Source organism: Peromyscus eremicus, chromosome 6 (assembly GCF_949786415.1).
Source record: "Peromyscus eremicus chromosome 6, PerEre_H2_v1, whole genome shotgun sequence".
Taxonomy (NCBI): domain Eukaryota; kingdom Metazoa; phylum Chordata; class Mammalia; order Rodentia; family Cricetidae; genus Peromyscus; species Peromyscus eremicus.
Window position 1 is genome coordinate 98,738,688 of NC_081421.1, and position 20,028 is coordinate 98,758,715.

Here is a 20,028-nt window from a genome sequence, read left to right on the forward strand (position 1 = left end):
TACCTTTCTTGTTCTCAACAATTGGGCAGTACTTCATTTTTAGCATTTGTAATATAGGTGAAAAATATATTCTATTGACTTAGAATATATTAGTTTTCTAAGTTAGGTGCCAAGAATTGCAAGAACATATCCCCACCAAGACATAGTGACCAGTAAGAGATCTGGAGAGATGACTCAGCAGTTACAAAGAATTTGCTGCTTTTGTAGAGGATCCAGATCTGGTTCCCATCATCTTCTCTGGCCTTGGTAGGCACCCAACCTGCTCATGGTGCATATATATATTCATGTAGACAAATACTCCTGCAAAATAAATTTATTTATTTATTTGTTTGAGGCAGGGTGTCTCTATGTATCCTTGGCTGTCCTGGAACTCACTGTAAACAAGGCTGGCCTTGAACCTATAATCCGTCAGGTAGAGGTACTGCTTCCTGAGTGTTGTGATTAAAGGCATGTGCCCACACCTGGTCTTAATTTTCTTTTTTTCAAAGAAAATAACCAGTACTGTTTTTATTTTAAATATATTGAATTTTTGCCTTAATGTACCAGCCTATACAGAATAATACAATGAATCTTTACTCATGTTCCAGATTAAACCCAGTATTAAGACATTCCTTTTTAAAATGTATTACTTCAGTTTTAGAAGTAAATGTATTTTTGGAACCATTTGGTGCATATGATAACTAAGGCTGTTTAATTTTTCCATCCTAGCCAGGAAATCACCTGCCACAGTAGTTTCACATACTCTGCTAGAGCGTCCTCTTGAGCAGTGGCCTTCTCAGCAGGTACATATATCTCTCTCTCTTTAAACTACTGTATGTTTCTTGTATAGAAAATAGTAGTATTTTCATAAGTGTATAGCATATACTTTGATCATACTTTCTCTCTACTGCCTCCTTATGGCCCCATCCTATTATTTATGCATCTCTTGCCATATAGTTGATAAGAATTATCTTTTTTAGGGTTGCTATTGCTGTGATGAAACACTATGACCAAAAGCAAGTTGGGGAGGACAGGGTTTATTTGATTTATACCTCCACATCATAGTTCATTGAAGGAAGTTGGGGTAGGAACTGAAACAGGGCAGGTACCTGTAGGCAGGAGCTGATGCAGAGACCATGGAGGGGTGCTGCTTACTGACTTGCTCTCCATGGCATGCTCACACTTTCTTATAGAACTCAAGACCGTCAAGCCCAAGGGTGACACCACCCGCAATAGGCTGGACTTTTCCTCATCAGTTACTAGTTAAGAAAATGCCCTACAGGCTTTTCTATAGTTCAATATTATTGAGGCTCCCTCCTCTTTGATGACTAGCTTGTATCAAGTTGACAAGACTAGCCAGCATAACTGATCCCTGGTCGACTTGACACATGAATGCATTACTGTTAAGCTATAATTTTTCTTTCTTATTTATCTCCAAGATCATATATTAATATAAACACCACAATATGAATTTTTAAAAACCTAAAAAGTCCCATTGTATTTACCAAGTCAAACACTTTATAATCAATCTTTAAAAAATTCAGTCTTTTTTTTTTTTTAAAGTTCTTTTTTTATATAATTTATATACTTTTATTTTATGTGCATTAGTGTTTTTGCCTCCATGTATGTCTATGTGAGGGTGTTGGGTACCATGGAACTAGAATTACAGACAGTTGTGAGCTGCCATGTGGTCGCTGGGGATTGAACCCAGGTCCTCCTGGAGAGCAGTCAGTGCTCTTAACCACTGAGCCATCTCTCCAGCCCCAAATTCAGTCTTTTTTAAAATCCAAAATCCCCTTAAAAGTTCAAAGTTTTTAAACTGTGAGCTCCTGTGAAATCAATAAAAAGCTAAATACCTTTATAATCAATCTTTTTTAAAAAATTCAGTCTTTTTTAAAATCTAGAATCCCCTTAAAAGTTCAAAGTTTCTTGTTTTTTTTTTTGTTTGTTTGTTTTGTTTTGTTTTTCGAGACAGGGTTTCTCTGTGTAGCTTTGCGCCTTTCCTGGAACTCACTTGGTAGCCCAGGCTGGCCTCGAACTCACAGAGATCCGCCTGGCTCTGCCTCCCGAGTGCTGGGATTAAAGGCGTGCGCCACCACCGCCCGGCTAAAAGTTCAAAGTTTTTAAACTGTGAGCTCCTGTGAAATCAATAAAAAGCTAAATACCTTTATAATCAATCTTTTTTAAAAAATTCAGTCTTTTAAAATCCAGAATCCCCTTAAAAGTTCAAAGTTTTCAAACTGTGAGCTCCTGTGAAATCAATAAAACGTTAAATACTTCCTTACTTCAAGAGGGAAGAACCAGAGCACAGTCACAACCAAAGCAAAGTAAAACAAAACAACAGTATGGATAATTCAACGTCCAATATCTGGGACTCACTCACGATTTGGGCTCCTCCAAGGGACCTGGCTCACTTCTGGGTCTTCACCCTCTGCAGCACATACAGCTTGTCCTCTAGGCTCAGGTCGGTTTCCCTTTACACTTGCTTCTGTCCCTGGAGGCCATCCCATGGTACTGAGTCTTGTAGCAGCTGGGCTGCGCTTTCATCAGCAGTCTCTCCCTTCTCTGCATGGCGCCTTTAATCCTGGCCCTTCAGCTGCTACTGAGGGTGCACCTGCACCAGTGGCCTCTCCTGGCCTCACAGGGCCAAGCCTCAGCTGCTTCATGCCTTCACCACCAGTACCACTTGGGCGACTCTTATACCACCAAGTTCAGCTGCCAACACAAGTTACAACTTTGGCCACCTCTGGAACACAGCTGTGTGCTGACTCTGAGCAACCGCTCTCCAGAAGATTTCACCTCAAGGATGTTGGTTTCTTCTCCAGCTCCAGCTGACCAGACTACACAGATTCTTCACACGAGTGGCCTGGTAGAGTCTTTGCTTCCCTCTGAAACTTCAGAAGCAAAGCCTCCATTGCCTGCCCTGCTCCCAGCATTTACTTTCCATTCTCCTGTGGAGCAGCCTACTGAGGTTCGAACACTCAATGGCTTTTCCAGCCCAAAGTTCCAAAGTCCTTCCACCATCTTCCCCAAAACACAGTAGGCTGGGCCCTTCTTTATCAATTACTAATTAAGAAAATGCCCTACAAGCTTGTTTACAGTCCAATCTTACGGAGGCATTTTCTCAATCGAGGCTCCCTCCTCTCTGATGACTCCAGCAGGTGTCAAGTTGACATAAAACTAGCCAGCACAAGAATGTTTTGTAATTTATAATTGTAGCAGTACAGAAGGTTCCAAACTCTTGATTCATGACTTCCCTCACAAGCAGTTTTTAAAACTCCATTTCTTGGCCCAAACAAATGTGTAACAGTCCATTTGTTAAGCATTGAACAATAAGTATGCATGTCCTAGTATCTTAGCAATTTATTACCAAGTGAGCACAGCTATGAATGAATGCAGTGTATGCCCATCAGGTACTATACAGCATTTTTCTCAACTGAAGCTCTATGTAAAACAGCATTTAGGTTTGATTGTCCTTTTACATGAGCTTTGGGATCTTTATTCCTAAGTAACAGTAGATTCATAGTGTATTTATCCTCTTGTTAATTCATCCATCTATTAGAAATGAATCCTTTAAGGATATTCTTTTGGCCTTTTAAGCTATTTTATTTTCCCATATTCTGGGTGGGCTTTGTTAAAAAACCTCGTGTGGAGTAAAATGCTCAAATCCTCAAGGGGGCAGCAGAGAAAGCCATTTGAGTCCTGAAAGCGGACCACATGGTAGGTGTGAAGTCTCTGAGGGAGTTAGTCTGCATTGCAGTCACACTTCTGAGTAGAAGACTCATATAGAGCTGCAGAGATCCCTCAGTCTCTCTCATAGTTTAGTCTGACAGTGTGCAGGCCTCTCAGGCCAAGCAAAGTGCTTCTTCATTTCTTCTTCCTTTTTATTTTATTGATTGCTTTCTGTATGCCAGACACTGTATTAAATGGTGGGGCTTCTTAGGTGAAGCGAAAAGGTCTGTGCACTCAACAGGCTTATAATACATTAGTGTATAATACTATATGTGTACATTATGAATATATATGTCTTATACTTACCAAGTTCTTATTTTTAATAATTTACCTATAGCCTGTTGAGTTTCAAGGACATCAGGTGAAAGGATCGGCTACTAGTGGTGTTATGGTCAGAGGACACAGCATACAGCTAGGATGCAGTCAGTTTCCAGATAGCGTTGACTATGAAAACTTCATGACACAGACTCCTGTTTGGACACCAGAGTTGCCTAGCACTTGTATGCAAACTAACTTCTTGCAGGTAAAAGTAATTTTTAGAGTTACATTTCCCCAAGTTGCTTTCTGTTTGTCAGTACTAAATTTTGTAAATCCTTATAGAAAAGGAGTCCAAGGGTAAGCTGACAGGAACCATAGTAGCTCTAGACAGACTACCCAAGGCACACCTGCTTTCTGATTTGTTGGCATGTCTGTAATTTCCCGTTTTCTCCCCTTTCAGCCGTACCAGGGTTTGAGGCCTTCTACAGTTAGTGGGGTAAATCAACTCACATAGTCTTTCCTCTAGGGAGTACTTTGGTTTGCTTTTCTCTGTGTCGCCACGTCTGTACTGTTCCTTACTCTTCATAATATTATAATTTGTGGTCACCATTGCTTGAATTACTGAAAAAGAAACTTGCTGTGTGTAATGGCTCTGGACTGTAAATTCCAGCCTTTGAGAGGCTGAAGCAGAAAAATTTCTGTTTGAGGCCAGCCTGGGCTGTATAGTGAGTTCTAGGCAGTCAGGAAAAACAAACAAAAGAGGAAGAAATTTGTGTACTTGTGTCCGTTGCCATATTTCTTTCTTTCTTTTTTTTAGATTTATTTATTATATATATAGTGTTCTGCCTGTATGTTTGCCTGCCTGCCAGAAGAGGGCACCAGATCTCATTATGGCTGGTTGTGAGCCACCATGTGGTTGCTAGGAATTGAACTCAGGACCTCTGGAAGAGCAGCCAGTGCTCTTAATGGCTAAGCCATCTCTCCAGCCCCATTGCCATTTTTCTCATTATTGAGATATGTTAGTTATGGTCATAGGGTGTGGATTCTGAGTTTGTCACAAAATGACTAGCCCTTCCAAGACAGTGTCTCTCTCTCTTTTCTTTTCTTTTTTTTCTTTTTTTGTTTTTTTTTTGTTTTTGTTTTTCGAGGCAGGGTTTCTCTGTGTAGCTTTGCGCCTTTCCTGGGACTCACTTGGTAGTCCAGGCTGGCCTCGAACTCACAGAGATCCGCCTGGCTCTGCCTCCCGAGTGCTGGGATTAAAGGCGTGCGCCACCACCGCCCGGCCCAAGACAGTGTCTCTTAATAAATGTGATGGATTGCTAACATACAGTGTTCTCCAAACTTTAAGATATATTCTCTATTTCATCTCTTCAGCCTGTTTTTTCATTTTTGAGGCAGTGTATCACTCAGTAGGCAGGTTGGTCTGAAACTTACATACAGCCCAAGCTGGCCTCAAGCATTTAATGATTCTCCTACCTCATTCTTCAGACTGCTGGGATTACAGGCATGAGCTAACATGTACACTTTTAATTCCTAACTCTGTAATTTAAAATATTTTTTATGTGGGCTTTTATTCAAGTAGGATAATTTTTCATTGTGGTTTTGATTTGCATTCCCTGTTGACAAGTGATGGTGAACATCATTTCATATATCTGCTAGCCATTTGTGTATTCAATATACAACATTTGTATAATGTTTGAAGAAATCTCTGTTTAGAGTTTAAGGCTAGTCTGGCTAAATAAGAAGTTTTAGGAGCTTTAATAAGGAGTTTTAAGAGAGATGGCTCCAAGGTTAAGAGCACTGGTTGTTCTTCCAGAGGTCTCATGTTCAGTTCCCAGCAACCACATAATGGCTTACACCCATCTATAATAACATCTGGTGCCCTCTTCTGGCGTAGAAGCATACATACCAGAATAGTGTATACATAATAAATAAATAAATCTTAAAAAAAAAAAAGTTTTAGGCCTGGTGGGGCTACCTGGAGAGACATTGTCTCAAAAAAGGAAAAAAAGAAAGATAAAAATTGAGCTATGTGTGGCCATATCCCTGGGGTATATAATGACATTCTTGAAAGAAAGAGTAAGTAGGCCTGCCCCATCATTTACCTTTTATGTCGCTTCAGTTGTGGTGTTGAATCTGAGCCTTGGCTTTGTGATTGTTGATTGCTAGGCAAGCTCTCTACCACCCAGTGATCCCCCAGCACCACTTGCCACTTTCAAATCCGATTGTTCGGGTGCTGAGTTGATCTTCTAGTCTCTTGTCAGATGAATACTCTGCTCGTATTTCTCCCATCCTGTATGTGGTCTCTGTTGATCTCTTCTTTTTCTATGCAGAAAATTTTTAGTTTCTTAGAACCCCTTTAACTAATTTTTCCTTTTATTGCCGCTTGGAGATTGATTGTCATCTCCAGAATGGAGTCCATTATTACTGAGCCCTCCAATAAAAGGAATATAGAAATATGTCCCATTTCGTTAGCTACTTGGAGATCATCGGTGACCTTGGCAAGAGCAGGTGCAGTGAAATAGTGTTTGTAGAGGCCAATTCAGAGAGAATTAAAGAATGAATGAGAGGTAGGAAAGTAGAATTACGGCTAACTCCTAAAAATGTATGCGTTCGTCAACCATTTAACCCCTCCACCACCACCTCCACACAGGGCTGGGAAGCAAATCAGGACTTCATACTTGCTGGGTAAGTGCTCTGCCATTGAGTTGTAGCCCCAGGCAGCAAACAGATATTCTCATGAGCAGCTACCTACTGTCTATTGTACTGTCAAAATAGGCCTGTGAATAAAAGGCAAATTCTTGTCCTCATAATGAAGTGAGACTAATAAACAGATAAATAAATAATGCCTGGAAGGGCTTAAGTGCTCCGAGTAAGCATATAACTATGTAAGGGGTGGCAGTACAGGTGTGTAGATGTAATTCTAAACAGTCTTACTAAATAAGAAACACAGAGCCAAATACTGAGTTAAAAGCCCAAGAGGTCAGGGCACTAGCGAATAGCCTTTAGCTTACCAGCTGCTGCCGTCCTTCCCTTGAGAAAGAGACCTGCTTCCTGTGTGTCTGTATTTTTATTGACTTTCTGTTCTGCCTTCTCATTGGTTCTAAACTCAACCACATGACTTCTTCATCACTGCCTGTCTATACAGACCTCCAGGTCTCAATGGTTGGTACTTGGATTAAAGGCATGTGTCACCAAGCTGGCTGTGTCCTTGAACATACAGACTCTGCTTGCCATGTGATCGGATTAAGGGCATGTGCTACCACTGCCAGACTTCTGCTAAATGGCTTGCTATTTAGCTCTGACCCCCAGGCAACTTTATTTATTAACTTACAAACAAAATCACATTTCCCACAAATAAAATATCACAATACAGGTGGGCTGGGGTTCTGTTCCATGTAGGTAAAGGCAGCCTTCTCTGATAAGGTGACACTGGAGAGAGATGAGAATGCCATGCCAGTATCTGGGAGAAAAGGGATTTGTGGCAGGAGACATACAGTAAGTAGTGAGGAGTGAGTGAGGGACAAGGAAGGTGACAGAAGTGAGGTCACAGAGCAGGCCATGTAAGATGTCACAGAGCAGTCATGTACATTGAAAGAGACTGGGAGTGATTAGAGGGTTTGGATCAGTGAAGAAAAATGATGGAGCTTAATTTTGAGAAACAGCTCTGGCCAGTTGTGGAGAATGTACTAGAGGAACAGGGTGGAATCCTTAAGTATTTCTTCTTTTATGTGTATGGGTGTTTTGCCTGCATGCATGTCTGTGCACTACTTGCATGTCTGGTGCCCAGGGAAGCTAGAAGAGGGTGTTGGATTCCCTGAAACTGATCACTTGTGAGCTGTCATATCAGTGCTAGGAACTGAAGAACACACTGTTTTTAATTGCTAAGCCATTTTTTCAGCCCCTTGTTTTGTTTTTTGAATCAGGGTCTTACAGTGTAGCCCTAGCTGGCCTCACTCACTGTACAGACCAGACCAACCTGGAACTCACAGAGATCTGCCTGCCTCTGTCTCCAGAATGCTGAGATTAAGCGCCTGTGACACTATGCCTGGCAGTTCTTCATTAGTTTGACAAAGCCTAGAGTCACCTGGGAAGAGGGAACCTCCACAGAGGAATTACTCAGATCAGATTGGCCTGTAGTCATGTCTTTGAGGAACTGTCTTGATTGTTGATTGATGTGGGCAAGTGCCATCCCTGAGCAGGTGGTTGTGAGCTGTGTAAGAGCCAGCGAGCCAGGAAGGATTATTTCTGATTCAGTTCCTGCCTGAGTTCTTGGGCCAACTTCCCTCAGTAGTGGACTGTTACCTGAAAGTGTAAGCTGAAGTGTAAACGTTTCCTCTCCTAAGTTGCTTTTTGTCATGGGTTGTCATAGCAACAAAAGGCAAACTAGAGCGGTGTTGAGGTTCTGATCTTGGGGAAAAGCTGCAGCACAACTTAATGCTGTTCTAATGAGATTAGCAGTGAATTATATGGCTGTTCATATCTGAGTATATTTAAAAAGTCCCTGCACTTGGAAGGAACATCTTGAAATGTGTATCAGCTATGCATAACCCTGAGTCCAAAAACATAAGAGAAAACTGCTCAGATCTGGTCGAGTATGCAGGAATATAGTTTTCACAGTTCATACGTGAGATGGGCTTGCGTTGAGCCCCTTAGAATGAAAATTTACCTTCAGAACTAAGTCTTCATAATGGAATCAGTCCAAATCAGAATGCCACCTACTTCACGATAAATCCTAATCTTTTTTGTACTTAAAATTATTGTTTATGTTAGTAAACTTCTCCTAGCCGGTCCTTTTTGGTGAAAATTTTATAGTTCTTTGCTCCCAATATGTTTAGAATAGAGGTTACTAAAATTCAAACTAATAGAAAAGGCTGCAGTAAGAACATTTTAGTTAGTGATTTTCTTTTTTCTGGACAGGTCATTTCACCAGAACAAAAGATCTCTGCGTTGAGCCCCGCACCTACTTTTTCTTTCAACACAAGAAATGAAGACTCTGTGCTTGAGTTCTCTGAGGAGTGTCTGAGAGCAAGGACTTTCCCTGGTGATTTTCATTTTCTCCACTGTTATCTGGGAGAGGGTTACTGGGCCACAAGTGTCAGGGAACCCACTGTCTCTTCCTTAGGCCTTTTCTGTCATGGATACTGTTTCAAATGCATTTTCCTCTCTAGTTCTCACTCCCTCCTCTGCCGTCTCTTCACTCCCTCTGAAACTGTCTCTACTGTGGACGGACTTCTTGCTGCTGAAACGCCAACGCTGGTCTCCCCTTTCTATCCTGCTGTGAAGTGGCTCATAGCAAATACCTCCTCAGCACCATGGTTGACCTTGGCATACCCTCTTTGTCTCTTCTTTTTGCTTTGGGATACTGTCAGTATCAGGAACTCCTCAATGGCTGATGCCATCATTGTTCTCAGACCTCAAGTGTTTACGTCAGTTTTGACTTTTCTTATAAGTCATTTTCTGCTTCTTGAAAAGTATATTGTTTAATAGGATCTCTTTTTCCTGATAATTTCATTAATATGTATTTTTCTTAGTCTGAAGTTAGATTTCATGACAGGCAAAGTTATAGGTGATCGGTGGTTTTTCGGTTATGAGTTGATGATTAGTATGAAAAAGAAAAAAATTTAATGTGAATCAGAAGTTGGGTGTGAGTTGGTTTCATGGTTGTGTCTGGTTGAAGGTAGGGGAAAAAAGGGAGGGTAGGAGATGCGAATGGGGTGGGGATGGGTGTGAGGTAGTATTGTAATATCAACATTCAGGAGACAAGGCGGGAGAATTGCTACTTAAAGGCTAGCTTGGGCTACTTGGGAGCAAAAACAGGATGTGGAAGAGTTTGTATGGGAGGAGTACATCCTCTGAAGCAGGCTTGAATCTTTAGTTCTGTAATGGAGTTTTAATTTTCTATCACTATTGCTTAATTAGGGTGTTGATTTTTTTTTATGGTTACAATAGACATTTATTTAAAGAGAGGCCTCTGCAGAGCACATAATTCTTAAATTGTGATTCAAGTTGAAACTTCATAAAAACATGCTAAGACCAGGCATATCCACAGATCTCAGCTACAAGATCACTTCTTCGTCCATTCTTCTTTCTCTTTTCTTTCCCGAATAACCTCTTTCAGATAGGGTTCAAGGTAGAATTTGTCCTCCTCATATTTTGTCCACTGCTCCTTAGGCAAGATCTGATGCCTCATGGTCAGGTCCAGAGCTCTCTTAATTCGAAACATTCTGTCATTATAAAGATCCTCAGGAAGCCTTCTTATGGCTTCTTTCATATCTTCAGTCTCGTATATTGTATCATCTCGCATTAACCCCAGTTTGTTGAATCCTGCAGCATTATAATACCATTTCGAAAACCATCCAGCCACTTGCTTGACACTGCAACAGCAGGTCGGCCCACCATTTTGACCTGAGAGTCAGGGTGTTGAATTTTAACATAACACTTTATTGAGGAGTATTCGTTGGCTACTTCCAAAGTGATCATCAAAATTTATTTGCTATAAAATAAACTGTCAAATAAAGTAAGACTCCATAATATTTTTAGAAAAAAACTTTAATAATATTTAATTCCTGTGCGGTTTTGCTGATTCATTAATATATCCAATAGATATTTATTGCTTTTTACACTTTCAGCAATGTCTATTTCAATAGCTGCTTCTAGATGGAAGGAATTGTAAAACTCATTCAGACAAAATCTGATATGAGTTCACCATCCCATCTATGTGATTAATTTAACATATAAAGCTAAAAATCTTTTTTGTTGTGAAAGGTATTATAATTCATAAATACAATAATTTAAAGATAGTTACAATGAGGGCTGGATAGATGGCTCAGTGGTTAAAAGTACTGACTGCTCTTCCAGAGGACCCGGGTTCAACTCCCAGCAACCACATGGCAGCTAGCAACTGTCTATAACTCCAGTTCCAGGGGATCTGGCACCCTCACACAGACACGCAGGAAAAACAGCACTGCACATAAGATAAAAATAAAGGAAGAAAAAGATAGTTACAATCACATCATATTAAGTGAGCTATTTGTCTCCAGAAGGTATGTGACCAGATATCAACTCATTCTGTGTTCTTTCTGACTGTGCCATTTGATACACACTGTGATCTCTGGACCTCATCTGTAAAGTGAGAGTGATGCAGCTTTTCTCAGATTCGAATGCTTTGAAAACTTAGATGTTCTGTGAATACAATGAGGAATTAAATTAGATACTTAGTTGCGTAGAAGAAAAGAGAAGGACTTGTATTGTCAGTCTTAATAGAGTCTTCAGATCTGTAAATTAAATTTTGAACCTTTAGATTTTGATCTGAAAGCATTTACTTTGGGAGGGGACAATAAAATTGTGTTATTCTTCTGTTTTTACACAGCAAGTCAGAACTTCTGCCCTTGCCTGTGTCCCCACTGTTTTCTAGAGTCTGGGTAATGACTGGTTACATTTGTATTGATCAGCATTATGTTTTCTTTCAGGATTGAAAAACACTGATTTTCTGGAGAGTAAGGACCGTCAAAGGTTTCCATTTGCAAGTAGAGCCTCGGTTCCCTTCATTACTTTGCCACCTGGTGATGGGCCAGCAGTCTTAGATTCTTGTTCATTTATGACTGATGACGACGCACGAGAGCCTTCTGGTTCGCCTATGTTGGACCTGTGTGAAGAATCGGTCCTTTCATTTGCCCTTGGACCTGAGGACCAGGGTGAGCTTTCTTTCTGTGAAGGGTCTAGAGAAGGGACTCCAGATGTTTCACTGCTTCCTAAGAATTCTGCTCAAAGCAAGTGGCTGAAATATCAGAACACGCTCCAGTGCAACTCAGCTTCTCCAAACAGAATTGACAGCAAAGTGACAGAGGGCCTCTTTGCTGAGGTTGTCTCTGGGATGCAGTGTAGCCACACACGTGAGAGGCAGAGTAATGCTGTGAATGAAAGCTCTGTAGACCCTGTGCACTTGCAGATGATAAAAGGCATGCTCTATCAACAGCAGCAGGACTTTAGCAGTCAAGATTCCGTTTCCAGAAAGAAAGCTCTTCCTCTGGACTCAAAGCACACTTCCAAGACTGAGGAAATTCGAGCTATGTTAGGAAGCTCCGCCAGCTACAACTCCAGAGTCAAAGATTTACAGGTGAGGAAAGTGTTTTTCACCCAGTAGTTACTGTCTGAATTCCAACAGAAGAATAAGCAAATTGTTTGGGAACAGTTTACTTTTTGATCAGATACCTATTTCCCAGTAGTTATGAATATTAAATTACGTGTTTAAAAGTCTGGGGTATATGGTTGGATATATAAAAGGTATTTAATAAATGTTAGCTCTTATTCCTCTTTCTGCCACTCCTTCCAGTACCGACCTCACTGACTGTTTTTATTTTTGACTATCAAATCACTTATAGGATTATTAAGTTAAGGCACATACATCTATTACAAATTTGCTAAAAGTCATTATTATAGTCATAACAGAAATAGAAATATAAAATAATCCATTTGTAGCAAAACATTCGAAATCATATTAAGAGGCCATTGTGTAGCTAGAGTTTTCCTGCCTGGCCCACAGTCAGGACAAATCTCTGACACCCGCCAGTCCCACAGCCACTCAGACCCAACCAAATAAACACAGAGGCTTATATTGCTTACAAACTGTATGGCCGTGGCAGGCTTCTTGCTAACTGTTCTTATATCTTAAATTAATCCATTTCCATTAATCTATACCTTGCCACATGGCTCGTGGCTTACCGGGATCTTCTTATGCGGCTTGTCATGGTGGCGGCTGGCAGTGTCTCTATCTCAGCCTTCCACTTCCCAGAATTCTTCTTCTTGTCCCGCCTATACTTCCTGCCTAGCCAATGGCCAATCAGTGATTTATTTACTGACCAATCAGCAACACACTTGACATACAGACCATCCCACAGCACCATTGAGAAGAGTTAGTCTATTTAAGAGTCAAAAGTTCATGTAAATATTCTGGCTTTATTTGTTTTTTTATTTTAAATCATAAAACATGGATTCTAAAGATCAAAAGTACCATTAGTGTTTTCTTCATTATATATGAAAAAATTTATTGGTAAATGGTGTTTCCTCTCCCTCCCCTCCCAGGAGATAAATGGTTCAGAGCTATGCTTCCCAAGTGGGCAGAAAATAATAACAGCTTATCTTCCTCAAAGGCAAGTTCACATACCAGCTGTTTTCCAGTCTCCCACTCACTATAAGCAGATATTTACATCTTCTATCATAGGTATGGCTCTTATATTTTTATTCTGATGATCATCTAGTGTGATATTAGAACTACAAAAAAGAATAATACGTTATAGACCTCCATAATAAATTCTCCTCTGGAGATTTATTTTACATATGTTTAACTCTAGAACTTATTAGTGACTTTATTCTAATGTCAGATCAAAATTGAACTTTAAAAGTGGGAAATTGCAATATTTTAAAAATAATGTCTTTTTATCTATTAAAATAGAAACAAATGAGCCCATTACACTTAAATGGAAATGTTTAAGTATGATGCATGCTTAAGTCTGAATGTTTTGAGGTGTAAGACTAAAATTTGCCTTTTGAAAGATGGATTGTTATAAGGTGTGGCAGTGTTAGCCCAGCATGTAGGAGACTGCAGGAGATTGAGAGCTTGATCAGTTTGGACCTTGTAACACAAATCCTAATTGGTCTTATAATAAAAACCTGGAACCAAATATCTGGGTAAATGCTGAAAGATTGGAGACAACAAGCCACAGTCACTTCTCACCTCGCCAACTCCTCAGCTGAGAGGGTAAGATCCTGTCTCCATGAATCCTCAGACTGAATGCCCGAGTCCTCAGCTGAAAGGGTACCGAACTCCAGTCTCCTCCTGTCTTATATTCCTTTTTCCACCCAGCCATATTACTTCCTGTCTCAGTGTTCTTAGTGCTGGGATTAAAGGCATGTGACTCCCAAGTACTGGAATTAAAGATGTCTCAGTCTTCTTAGTGCTGGGATTAAAGGCATGTGACTCCCAAGTACTGGAATTAAAGATGTGTGCCACCACTGTCTGACTGTTTCTCTTTTAGACTGGATTAATCTTGTGTAGTCCAGGGTGGCTTTGAACTTATAGAGATCCAGATGGATCTCTGCTTCCCGATTGCTAGGATTAAAGGTGTGTGCCACCACTGCCTGGCTTCTGTGTTTATTCTAGTGGCAGGCTCTGTCCTCTGATCTTAAAGCAAATTTTATTTGTTAGAGTACAAACAAAATATCACCACAGGACCAACATAGTAAGGCTGTCTCAAAAACTAAAGTAAAATAAGGTAAATAATATATGATGTGGTTTCTAAAAGCACAATATTTATATGTATTGAAATGTTACAGTGAGGGGCTAGAGAGATGGCTTAGCTATTAAATGTGCTTTCAGCTCTGGCAGAGGACCTGTGTTCTATTCCATAAGCCCACAGTGAAATGATTCACAACTGTCAGTAACTCTCCTTCAGGGAGTCCACACTCTCTGGCCTCCTTAGGTACTGTAGTCATGTGCACAAACCCACACACACAGGCATACATATATGAACATAATTAAAAATAATCCTTCAAAAAGAATGTTGCTGTGAAATACATTAATATATATAATTAATATGCAACAATAATAAAAAGTGTAGATGACTGTCAGAGGAAGTATAACAGAGTCTGATAGATAAGGGCTTAATACAATAGTATTTTGTCTTGGATGCATTATTGGGTTGGCTGTGAAGCTGGGTTTTTTTGTTTTGTTTTTTGTTCCAATGTGACAAAATTGAGACAATAATATAGTATAAAAGGGATTGTTAGAGAGCTGGCTCAGTGGTTAGAGTACTCAGTGCTTTTACAGAGGGCTCAGATTCAGTTACTGACACCCACATGGAAGTACAACCATCTGTAACTCCAACTTCAGGGGAGCTAACTCCTTTTGACCTCTGTGAGTACTGCACACACTTGGTGTGCTTACATACATTCAGGCACTCACATAAAAAACAAATCTTTAAAATAATAGATGTTATAGTATTTATTGTGTTACAGTTGAGTGTTAAAAGGCTATTTTCAAATTGGCTAGGAAACAGTGCACTTGATACAAATACAAATAATTTTGTGTTTAACTTTTAGCTTTTTTTTTTTTTTTTTTGTAGAGCATCTGAATATATTACTGTTTGGATTGGCACAAAGGTTATACAAAGCCCTTTCCAAAGTTGACATATCCTTTTATACATCATCAAAAGGAGAAACACTGAAAAGTGGAAAAAGTAATTCACCATCCTGCCATCATAATCAACCTGCCAAACTAGTCATGGTTAAAAAAGAAGGCCCAAATAAGGTACTGCTTCTGCTCCCTCCCCACACTTACGTTATGCATAGCTGAGGAACTATGGAAGCTCAGACGTGAGTTTTCTTTCTGGCATAAGTGGTATAATAAACTCTCAGTATTTTTCTAATGAAATGAATGATCTGTGTTCCAGGATATAAAAATAAGAAGTTAATCATCAAAAATTTTAGGAACTTATTGCATAATAGTGGATGGAAACTAATACAGGGAAGAAAATTACGTATATAAGGCGAGAAGAGTGTGCCCAAGCTGTAGTGTCAGCACTGAGAAAGGGATCTGCTTGAGGGTTTAGAAAATGCTGAGATGAGACAGAAGGAAATGAAGGTTGAAAACTTCTGTACCAGCACTAGACAAGGCCAAGGGAATAGAAAAGCATGCTGACCTAATGTGTGTTGTGGGTATCACAGAGAAGGGTTAGGAACACATTGATAGCTTTTACTCGTTTGTAAAACTGCTTTCACCTGTAATAACAATTAAATCATTTCACTATTTGCATGCATCATTAGTTGAATATATAAATTTGACCTTAAAAAATCAAAAGCAGCCAGGCGGTGGTGGCGCACACCTTTAATCCTAGCACTTGGGAGGCAGAGGCAGGTGGATCTCTGTGAGTTTAAGGCCAGCCTGGTCTATGGAGCAAGTTCCAGGATAGCCAGAGCTACACAGAGAAACCTTGTTTCAGAAACAACAACAACAAAAAAGTCAAAAGCAAGAATTCATAAATAATAGCGTAGCTATAGATTGAAATACGTAGCTACTAACAATCCTTGTGTTGTTTTTAAGATTATTTGATTGTATGCTTTGCATGTCCATGCTATGTTGTTTGTTAAAAGGCTTAGGTTGCAGAGTATAAAATGCTTCATTTTGTGAATTGTGAGTGTCTGTGTGTGTGTGTCTGTGTGTGTGCGCATGCGTATATGTAGAAAGAAATGTACAGATATTGCTAGTAATTGTTTCTGGGTAGATTCCAAGTTGTCTAGTGCACACTTAACTGGGGAACAATAAAATTATAATTATTGCTAGTTTTAAAATAAGATTTATTTTTATTTACTGTGCATGTGTGAATGTCTTCATATATATGTGTTTACCACATGTATACCTAGAGCCCATGGAGGCCAGAAGAGAGTGCTGGATCTTTTAGGACTGGAATTATAGGTCATGTGGTTGCTGGAAACCAAATCTGGGTCCTCTGTAGGAGCAGCAAGTACTCTTAATGCTGAGCAAACTCTCCAGCCTCTCAAATAAGGTTCTGTTCTCAGAGTAATATACTCTTTTGATAAAGAGAAAGTAAATGGAAAAGTAGGTACTTTATAATTTTAATGTATTGTTTAAGTTAATAAGTGATTTATTTTTTGGAATACATTAATAACAGGCCGCCTTTATAAAATGCTGGACAAGCATAGTGCAGAAAACAGTAGAAAAATAGAAATAAATTTTTTTACTAAATTCTAATATGCATGCTAGCCAAACACTGAACCTTAAATTCTTTATATCTTCTCCATTAGGGTCGTCTCTTTTATACATGTGATAGGCCCAAAGGTAATCAATGTAAATTTTTCAAATGGCTTGAGGAAGCAACTCCGGGACAGTTATCACAGGATGAGTCTCAGCCCAACATGGTTTTTAATGATGTTAAGAGTATTGGCTCATATTTAAGAAGTCAAAAGATACCTGTCTATGAGGAATGCCAGCTTTTGTTGAGGTATGTTTTATGGTACCATAACATGTTCTGTAATTATATCAGAGAATAGCAACCCTCACAGAATTGCCCACGGGTACTTGGGTTGATCCTAGAGTCTTGCACATGCTATGCCATCATTCTCCTAAGCTACGTTCCAAACCCATCAATGATTTTAAAAGAAATTGAGATGGTGTCTTAGTTAGGGTTGTAGCTAGAGTTTTCCTGACTGGCCCACAGTCAAGGCAAATCTCTTTCACCCGCCAGTCCCACAGCCACTCAGACCCAACCAAGTAAACACAGAGATTTATATTGCTTACAAACTATATGGCTGTGGCAGGCTTCTTGCTAACTGTTCTTACAGCTTAAATTAATCCATTTCTATTAATCTATACCTTGCCACATGGCTCGTGGCTTACCGGTATCTTCACATGTGGCTTGTCATGGTGGTGGCTGGCAGTGTCTTCCTCATCCAGCTTCCTGTTCTCTCAATTCTCCTCTCTGTTAGTCCCGCCTATACTTCCTGCCTGGCCATTGGCCAATCAGTGATTTATTTATTGACCAATCAGCAACACATTTGACATACAGACCATCCCACAGCACTTCCCCTTTTCTTTTCTTAAAAAGGAAGGTTTTAACCTTTACACATCTCCAAAGTCAGCTTGGTATATTTGGGAATTTGGGGGTAGCTTCTCTTACTACTTCCTGCTGGAGGGGGGTGCTGTATCTTATGGAGACACAAAGAATATTTTAGGATTTAGGATTATGGAGTAGTCCATGAGGGTGTATCGTCTGAGCCAGTTGCCTTGAAACGGTTCTGGATGTTAGATCATCTGGGCCATGGTGTTATCAGAGACCTTTCAGGTAGTCTTGGCTGGTCAAAACTGATGTATCTTAATCTGGAACAAATCCATAGCCTTTGGCTTTCTGTGGAAACAAAAGCAGAGCCTCCTTTCCAAAGCAACATATCCTTACATCCAAATTTTGAAGTCAAGGTACCTTTAAAATATACATTTTGGCATAACTCAACAACAGCTTTTGTAATCAAATGTTTTTCTTCAGTTACAAATATCAAAGAGAACATAATCCAGATTCTCTGTGTGGTAGCCATCTTTACGTGGCTTATTTTTTTATATTAGCTTGAGCCTATTGCTTTAAACTGCAGCCTTCTAAGCCTGAAATGGCGCTGGCGCTATGGCTGCTGGCTCCGCCTAATTCAGCTTCCCAACATGGCAGTGGTACGTTTTCCGCCAGCTCTGGGAGCCATCAACTCTCAGAAATAGTGGGTCTATGCTTCTATCAAAGCAGCGTGTAGCCCAGAAACCTCTTTTTTTTGTTTGTTTGTTTTTTTTTTGTTTTGTACTAGCAAAGGCTAAATCCACCACACAGCTTAATGTGCCACTTGCAGAGGCCTCATTCCCGCCATACTGCAGGTCGAGCATTCATGAACACAGAGATTTATATTGCTTACAAACTATATGGCCGTGGCAGGCTTCTTGCTAACTGTTCTTACAGCTTAAATTAATCCATTTCTATTAATCTATACCTTGCCACATGGCTCGTGGCTTACCGGCATCTTCACATGCGGCTTGTCATGGTGGCGGCTGGCAGTGTCTTCCTCACCCAGCTTCCTGTTCTCTCAGTTCTCCTCTCTGTTAGTCCCGCCTATACTTCCTGCCTGGCCACTGGCCAATCAGTGATTTATTTATTGACCAATCAGCAACACATTTGACATACAGACCATCCCACAGCATAGGGTTTCTATTGCTGACAAGAGACACCATGGGAATTCCTGTAGAGGAAAACATTTAATTGGGTGGCTTACAGTTTCAGAGGGTTAGTTCATTATCATCATGGTGGGATATGGCAGCATGCAGGCAGATGTGGTGCTGGAGAAAGAGCTGAGAATGGGAAAGGAACTACATCTTGACCCTGCAGGCAACAGGAAATGGTCTGAGACACCAGGTGTGACTTGAGCATATGAGACTTCAAAGCCTGTCTACACAGTGACGCATTTCCTTCAACAAGGCCATACCTACTCCAACAAAGCCATACTTCCTAGTAGTGCCACTCCCTGAGTTTATGGGGTCGATTACATTCAGACCACCACAGATGGGGAAGTATATATCAAGGAGACAACTTCCAGCTCTATTATTTTAAGTGAAAGTAAGGCTTTAAAGTTATTTTGGTTTTCTCTAAACATCAAATGATATCAACAATATCAGGACAACTGACAAAAGGTAGTTTGTTTTGTTTTCTCCTCCCTCCCTCCCTCCTTCCTTTCTCTTCATGGCTATTCACAAACATAAGGGAAACCCTGTTTATAAAACCACTGTAACAATTCTTTAGCAGTACAGGGATAGGTCGTTTCCAAGCCTGAATTATAGAGCTGATAGGATAAAAGTGGGCTTACTAAACAACTAAACATAATGATAGTTTGCATGGAAATTAATAACTTATTGAAAGCTTACAGATGATAGGGTCTTTCCCAAGGACTTTGTGTATATTATTTCCTCATAACAATAATGTATAAGATGATGGTAATTAAGATTATTTATTATTATGATTTTACAGCTATATAAACTTAGATGGTCTGGCTTTTTCTGTCATTATTATTATTATTATTATTTTGTTTTTTCAAGACAGGGTTTCTCTGTGTAATAGCTCTGGCTTTCCTGGAACTCTCTTTATAGTTCAGGCTGGCCATGGACTTAGAGAGATCTGCCTGCCTCTGCCTCCTAAGTGCTGGGATTAAAGGAATGCACCACCACTGCCCTGCCTTGATTGTTATTAAAGCTGATGACAGATCTGTGAATTATTCTCTCTCTCTCTCTCTCTCTCTCTCTCTCTCTCTCTCTCTCTCTCTTTCTGTTATTTTTAATTTTTGGATTTTTCCTGACAGAGTTTCTCTGTGTAGCTTTGGAGCCTGTCCTGGAACTCACTTAGTGGACCAGGCTTGTCTTGAACTCACAGAGATCTACCTGTTGCTGCCTTCTAAGTGCTGGGATTAAAGGCGTGCGCCACCACTACCCAGCTGATAGAATATATTTATATTTTACAATAT

At 40.0% G+C, this 20,028-nt stretch overlaps 2 protein-coding genes and 1 pseudogene across 4 annotated transcripts in view; 1 reads left to right on the plus strand and 2 right to left on the minus strand.

The window, feature by feature from the left end:
• The window catches only part of Larp7 (La ribonucleoprotein 7, transcriptional regulator), a 35,804-nt gene extending 29,407 nt beyond the window's left edge, over positions 1-6,397 (minus strand). The window contains exon 1 of one of the 2 annotated variants that reach the window (XM_059266214.1): positions 6,075-6,397. The gene's annotated coding sequence lies outside the window, so the exon portion shown is untranslated. The remainder of the gene's footprint in view (positions 1-6,074) is intronic. The other variant, XM_059266210.1, reaches the window with a different exon arrangement.
• The window catches only part of Zgrf1 (zinc finger GRF-type containing 1), a 65,657-nt gene that overhangs the window by 12,614 nt on the left and 33,015 nt on the right, over positions 1-20,028 (plus strand). For both annotated transcript variants that reach the window (XM_059266208.1, XM_059266209.1), the window contains exons 7-13: positions 709-782; positions 4,049-4,234; positions 8,890-9,013; positions 11,442-12,088; positions 13,054-13,192; positions 15,093-15,277; positions 16,792-16,988. In XM_059266208.1, coding sequence (XP_059122191.1) covers positions 709-782; positions 4,049-4,234; positions 8,890-9,013; positions 11,442-12,088; positions 13,054-13,192; positions 15,093-15,277; positions 16,792-16,988 — 1,552 coding nt within the window. The remainder of the gene's footprint in view (positions 1-708; positions 783-4,048; positions 4,235-8,889; positions 9,014-11,441; positions 12,089-13,053; positions 13,193-15,092; positions 15,278-16,791; positions 16,989-20,028) is intronic.
• LOC131913542 (cytochrome b-c1 complex subunit 7-like) lies at positions 9,944-10,371 on the minus strand (annotated as a pseudogene).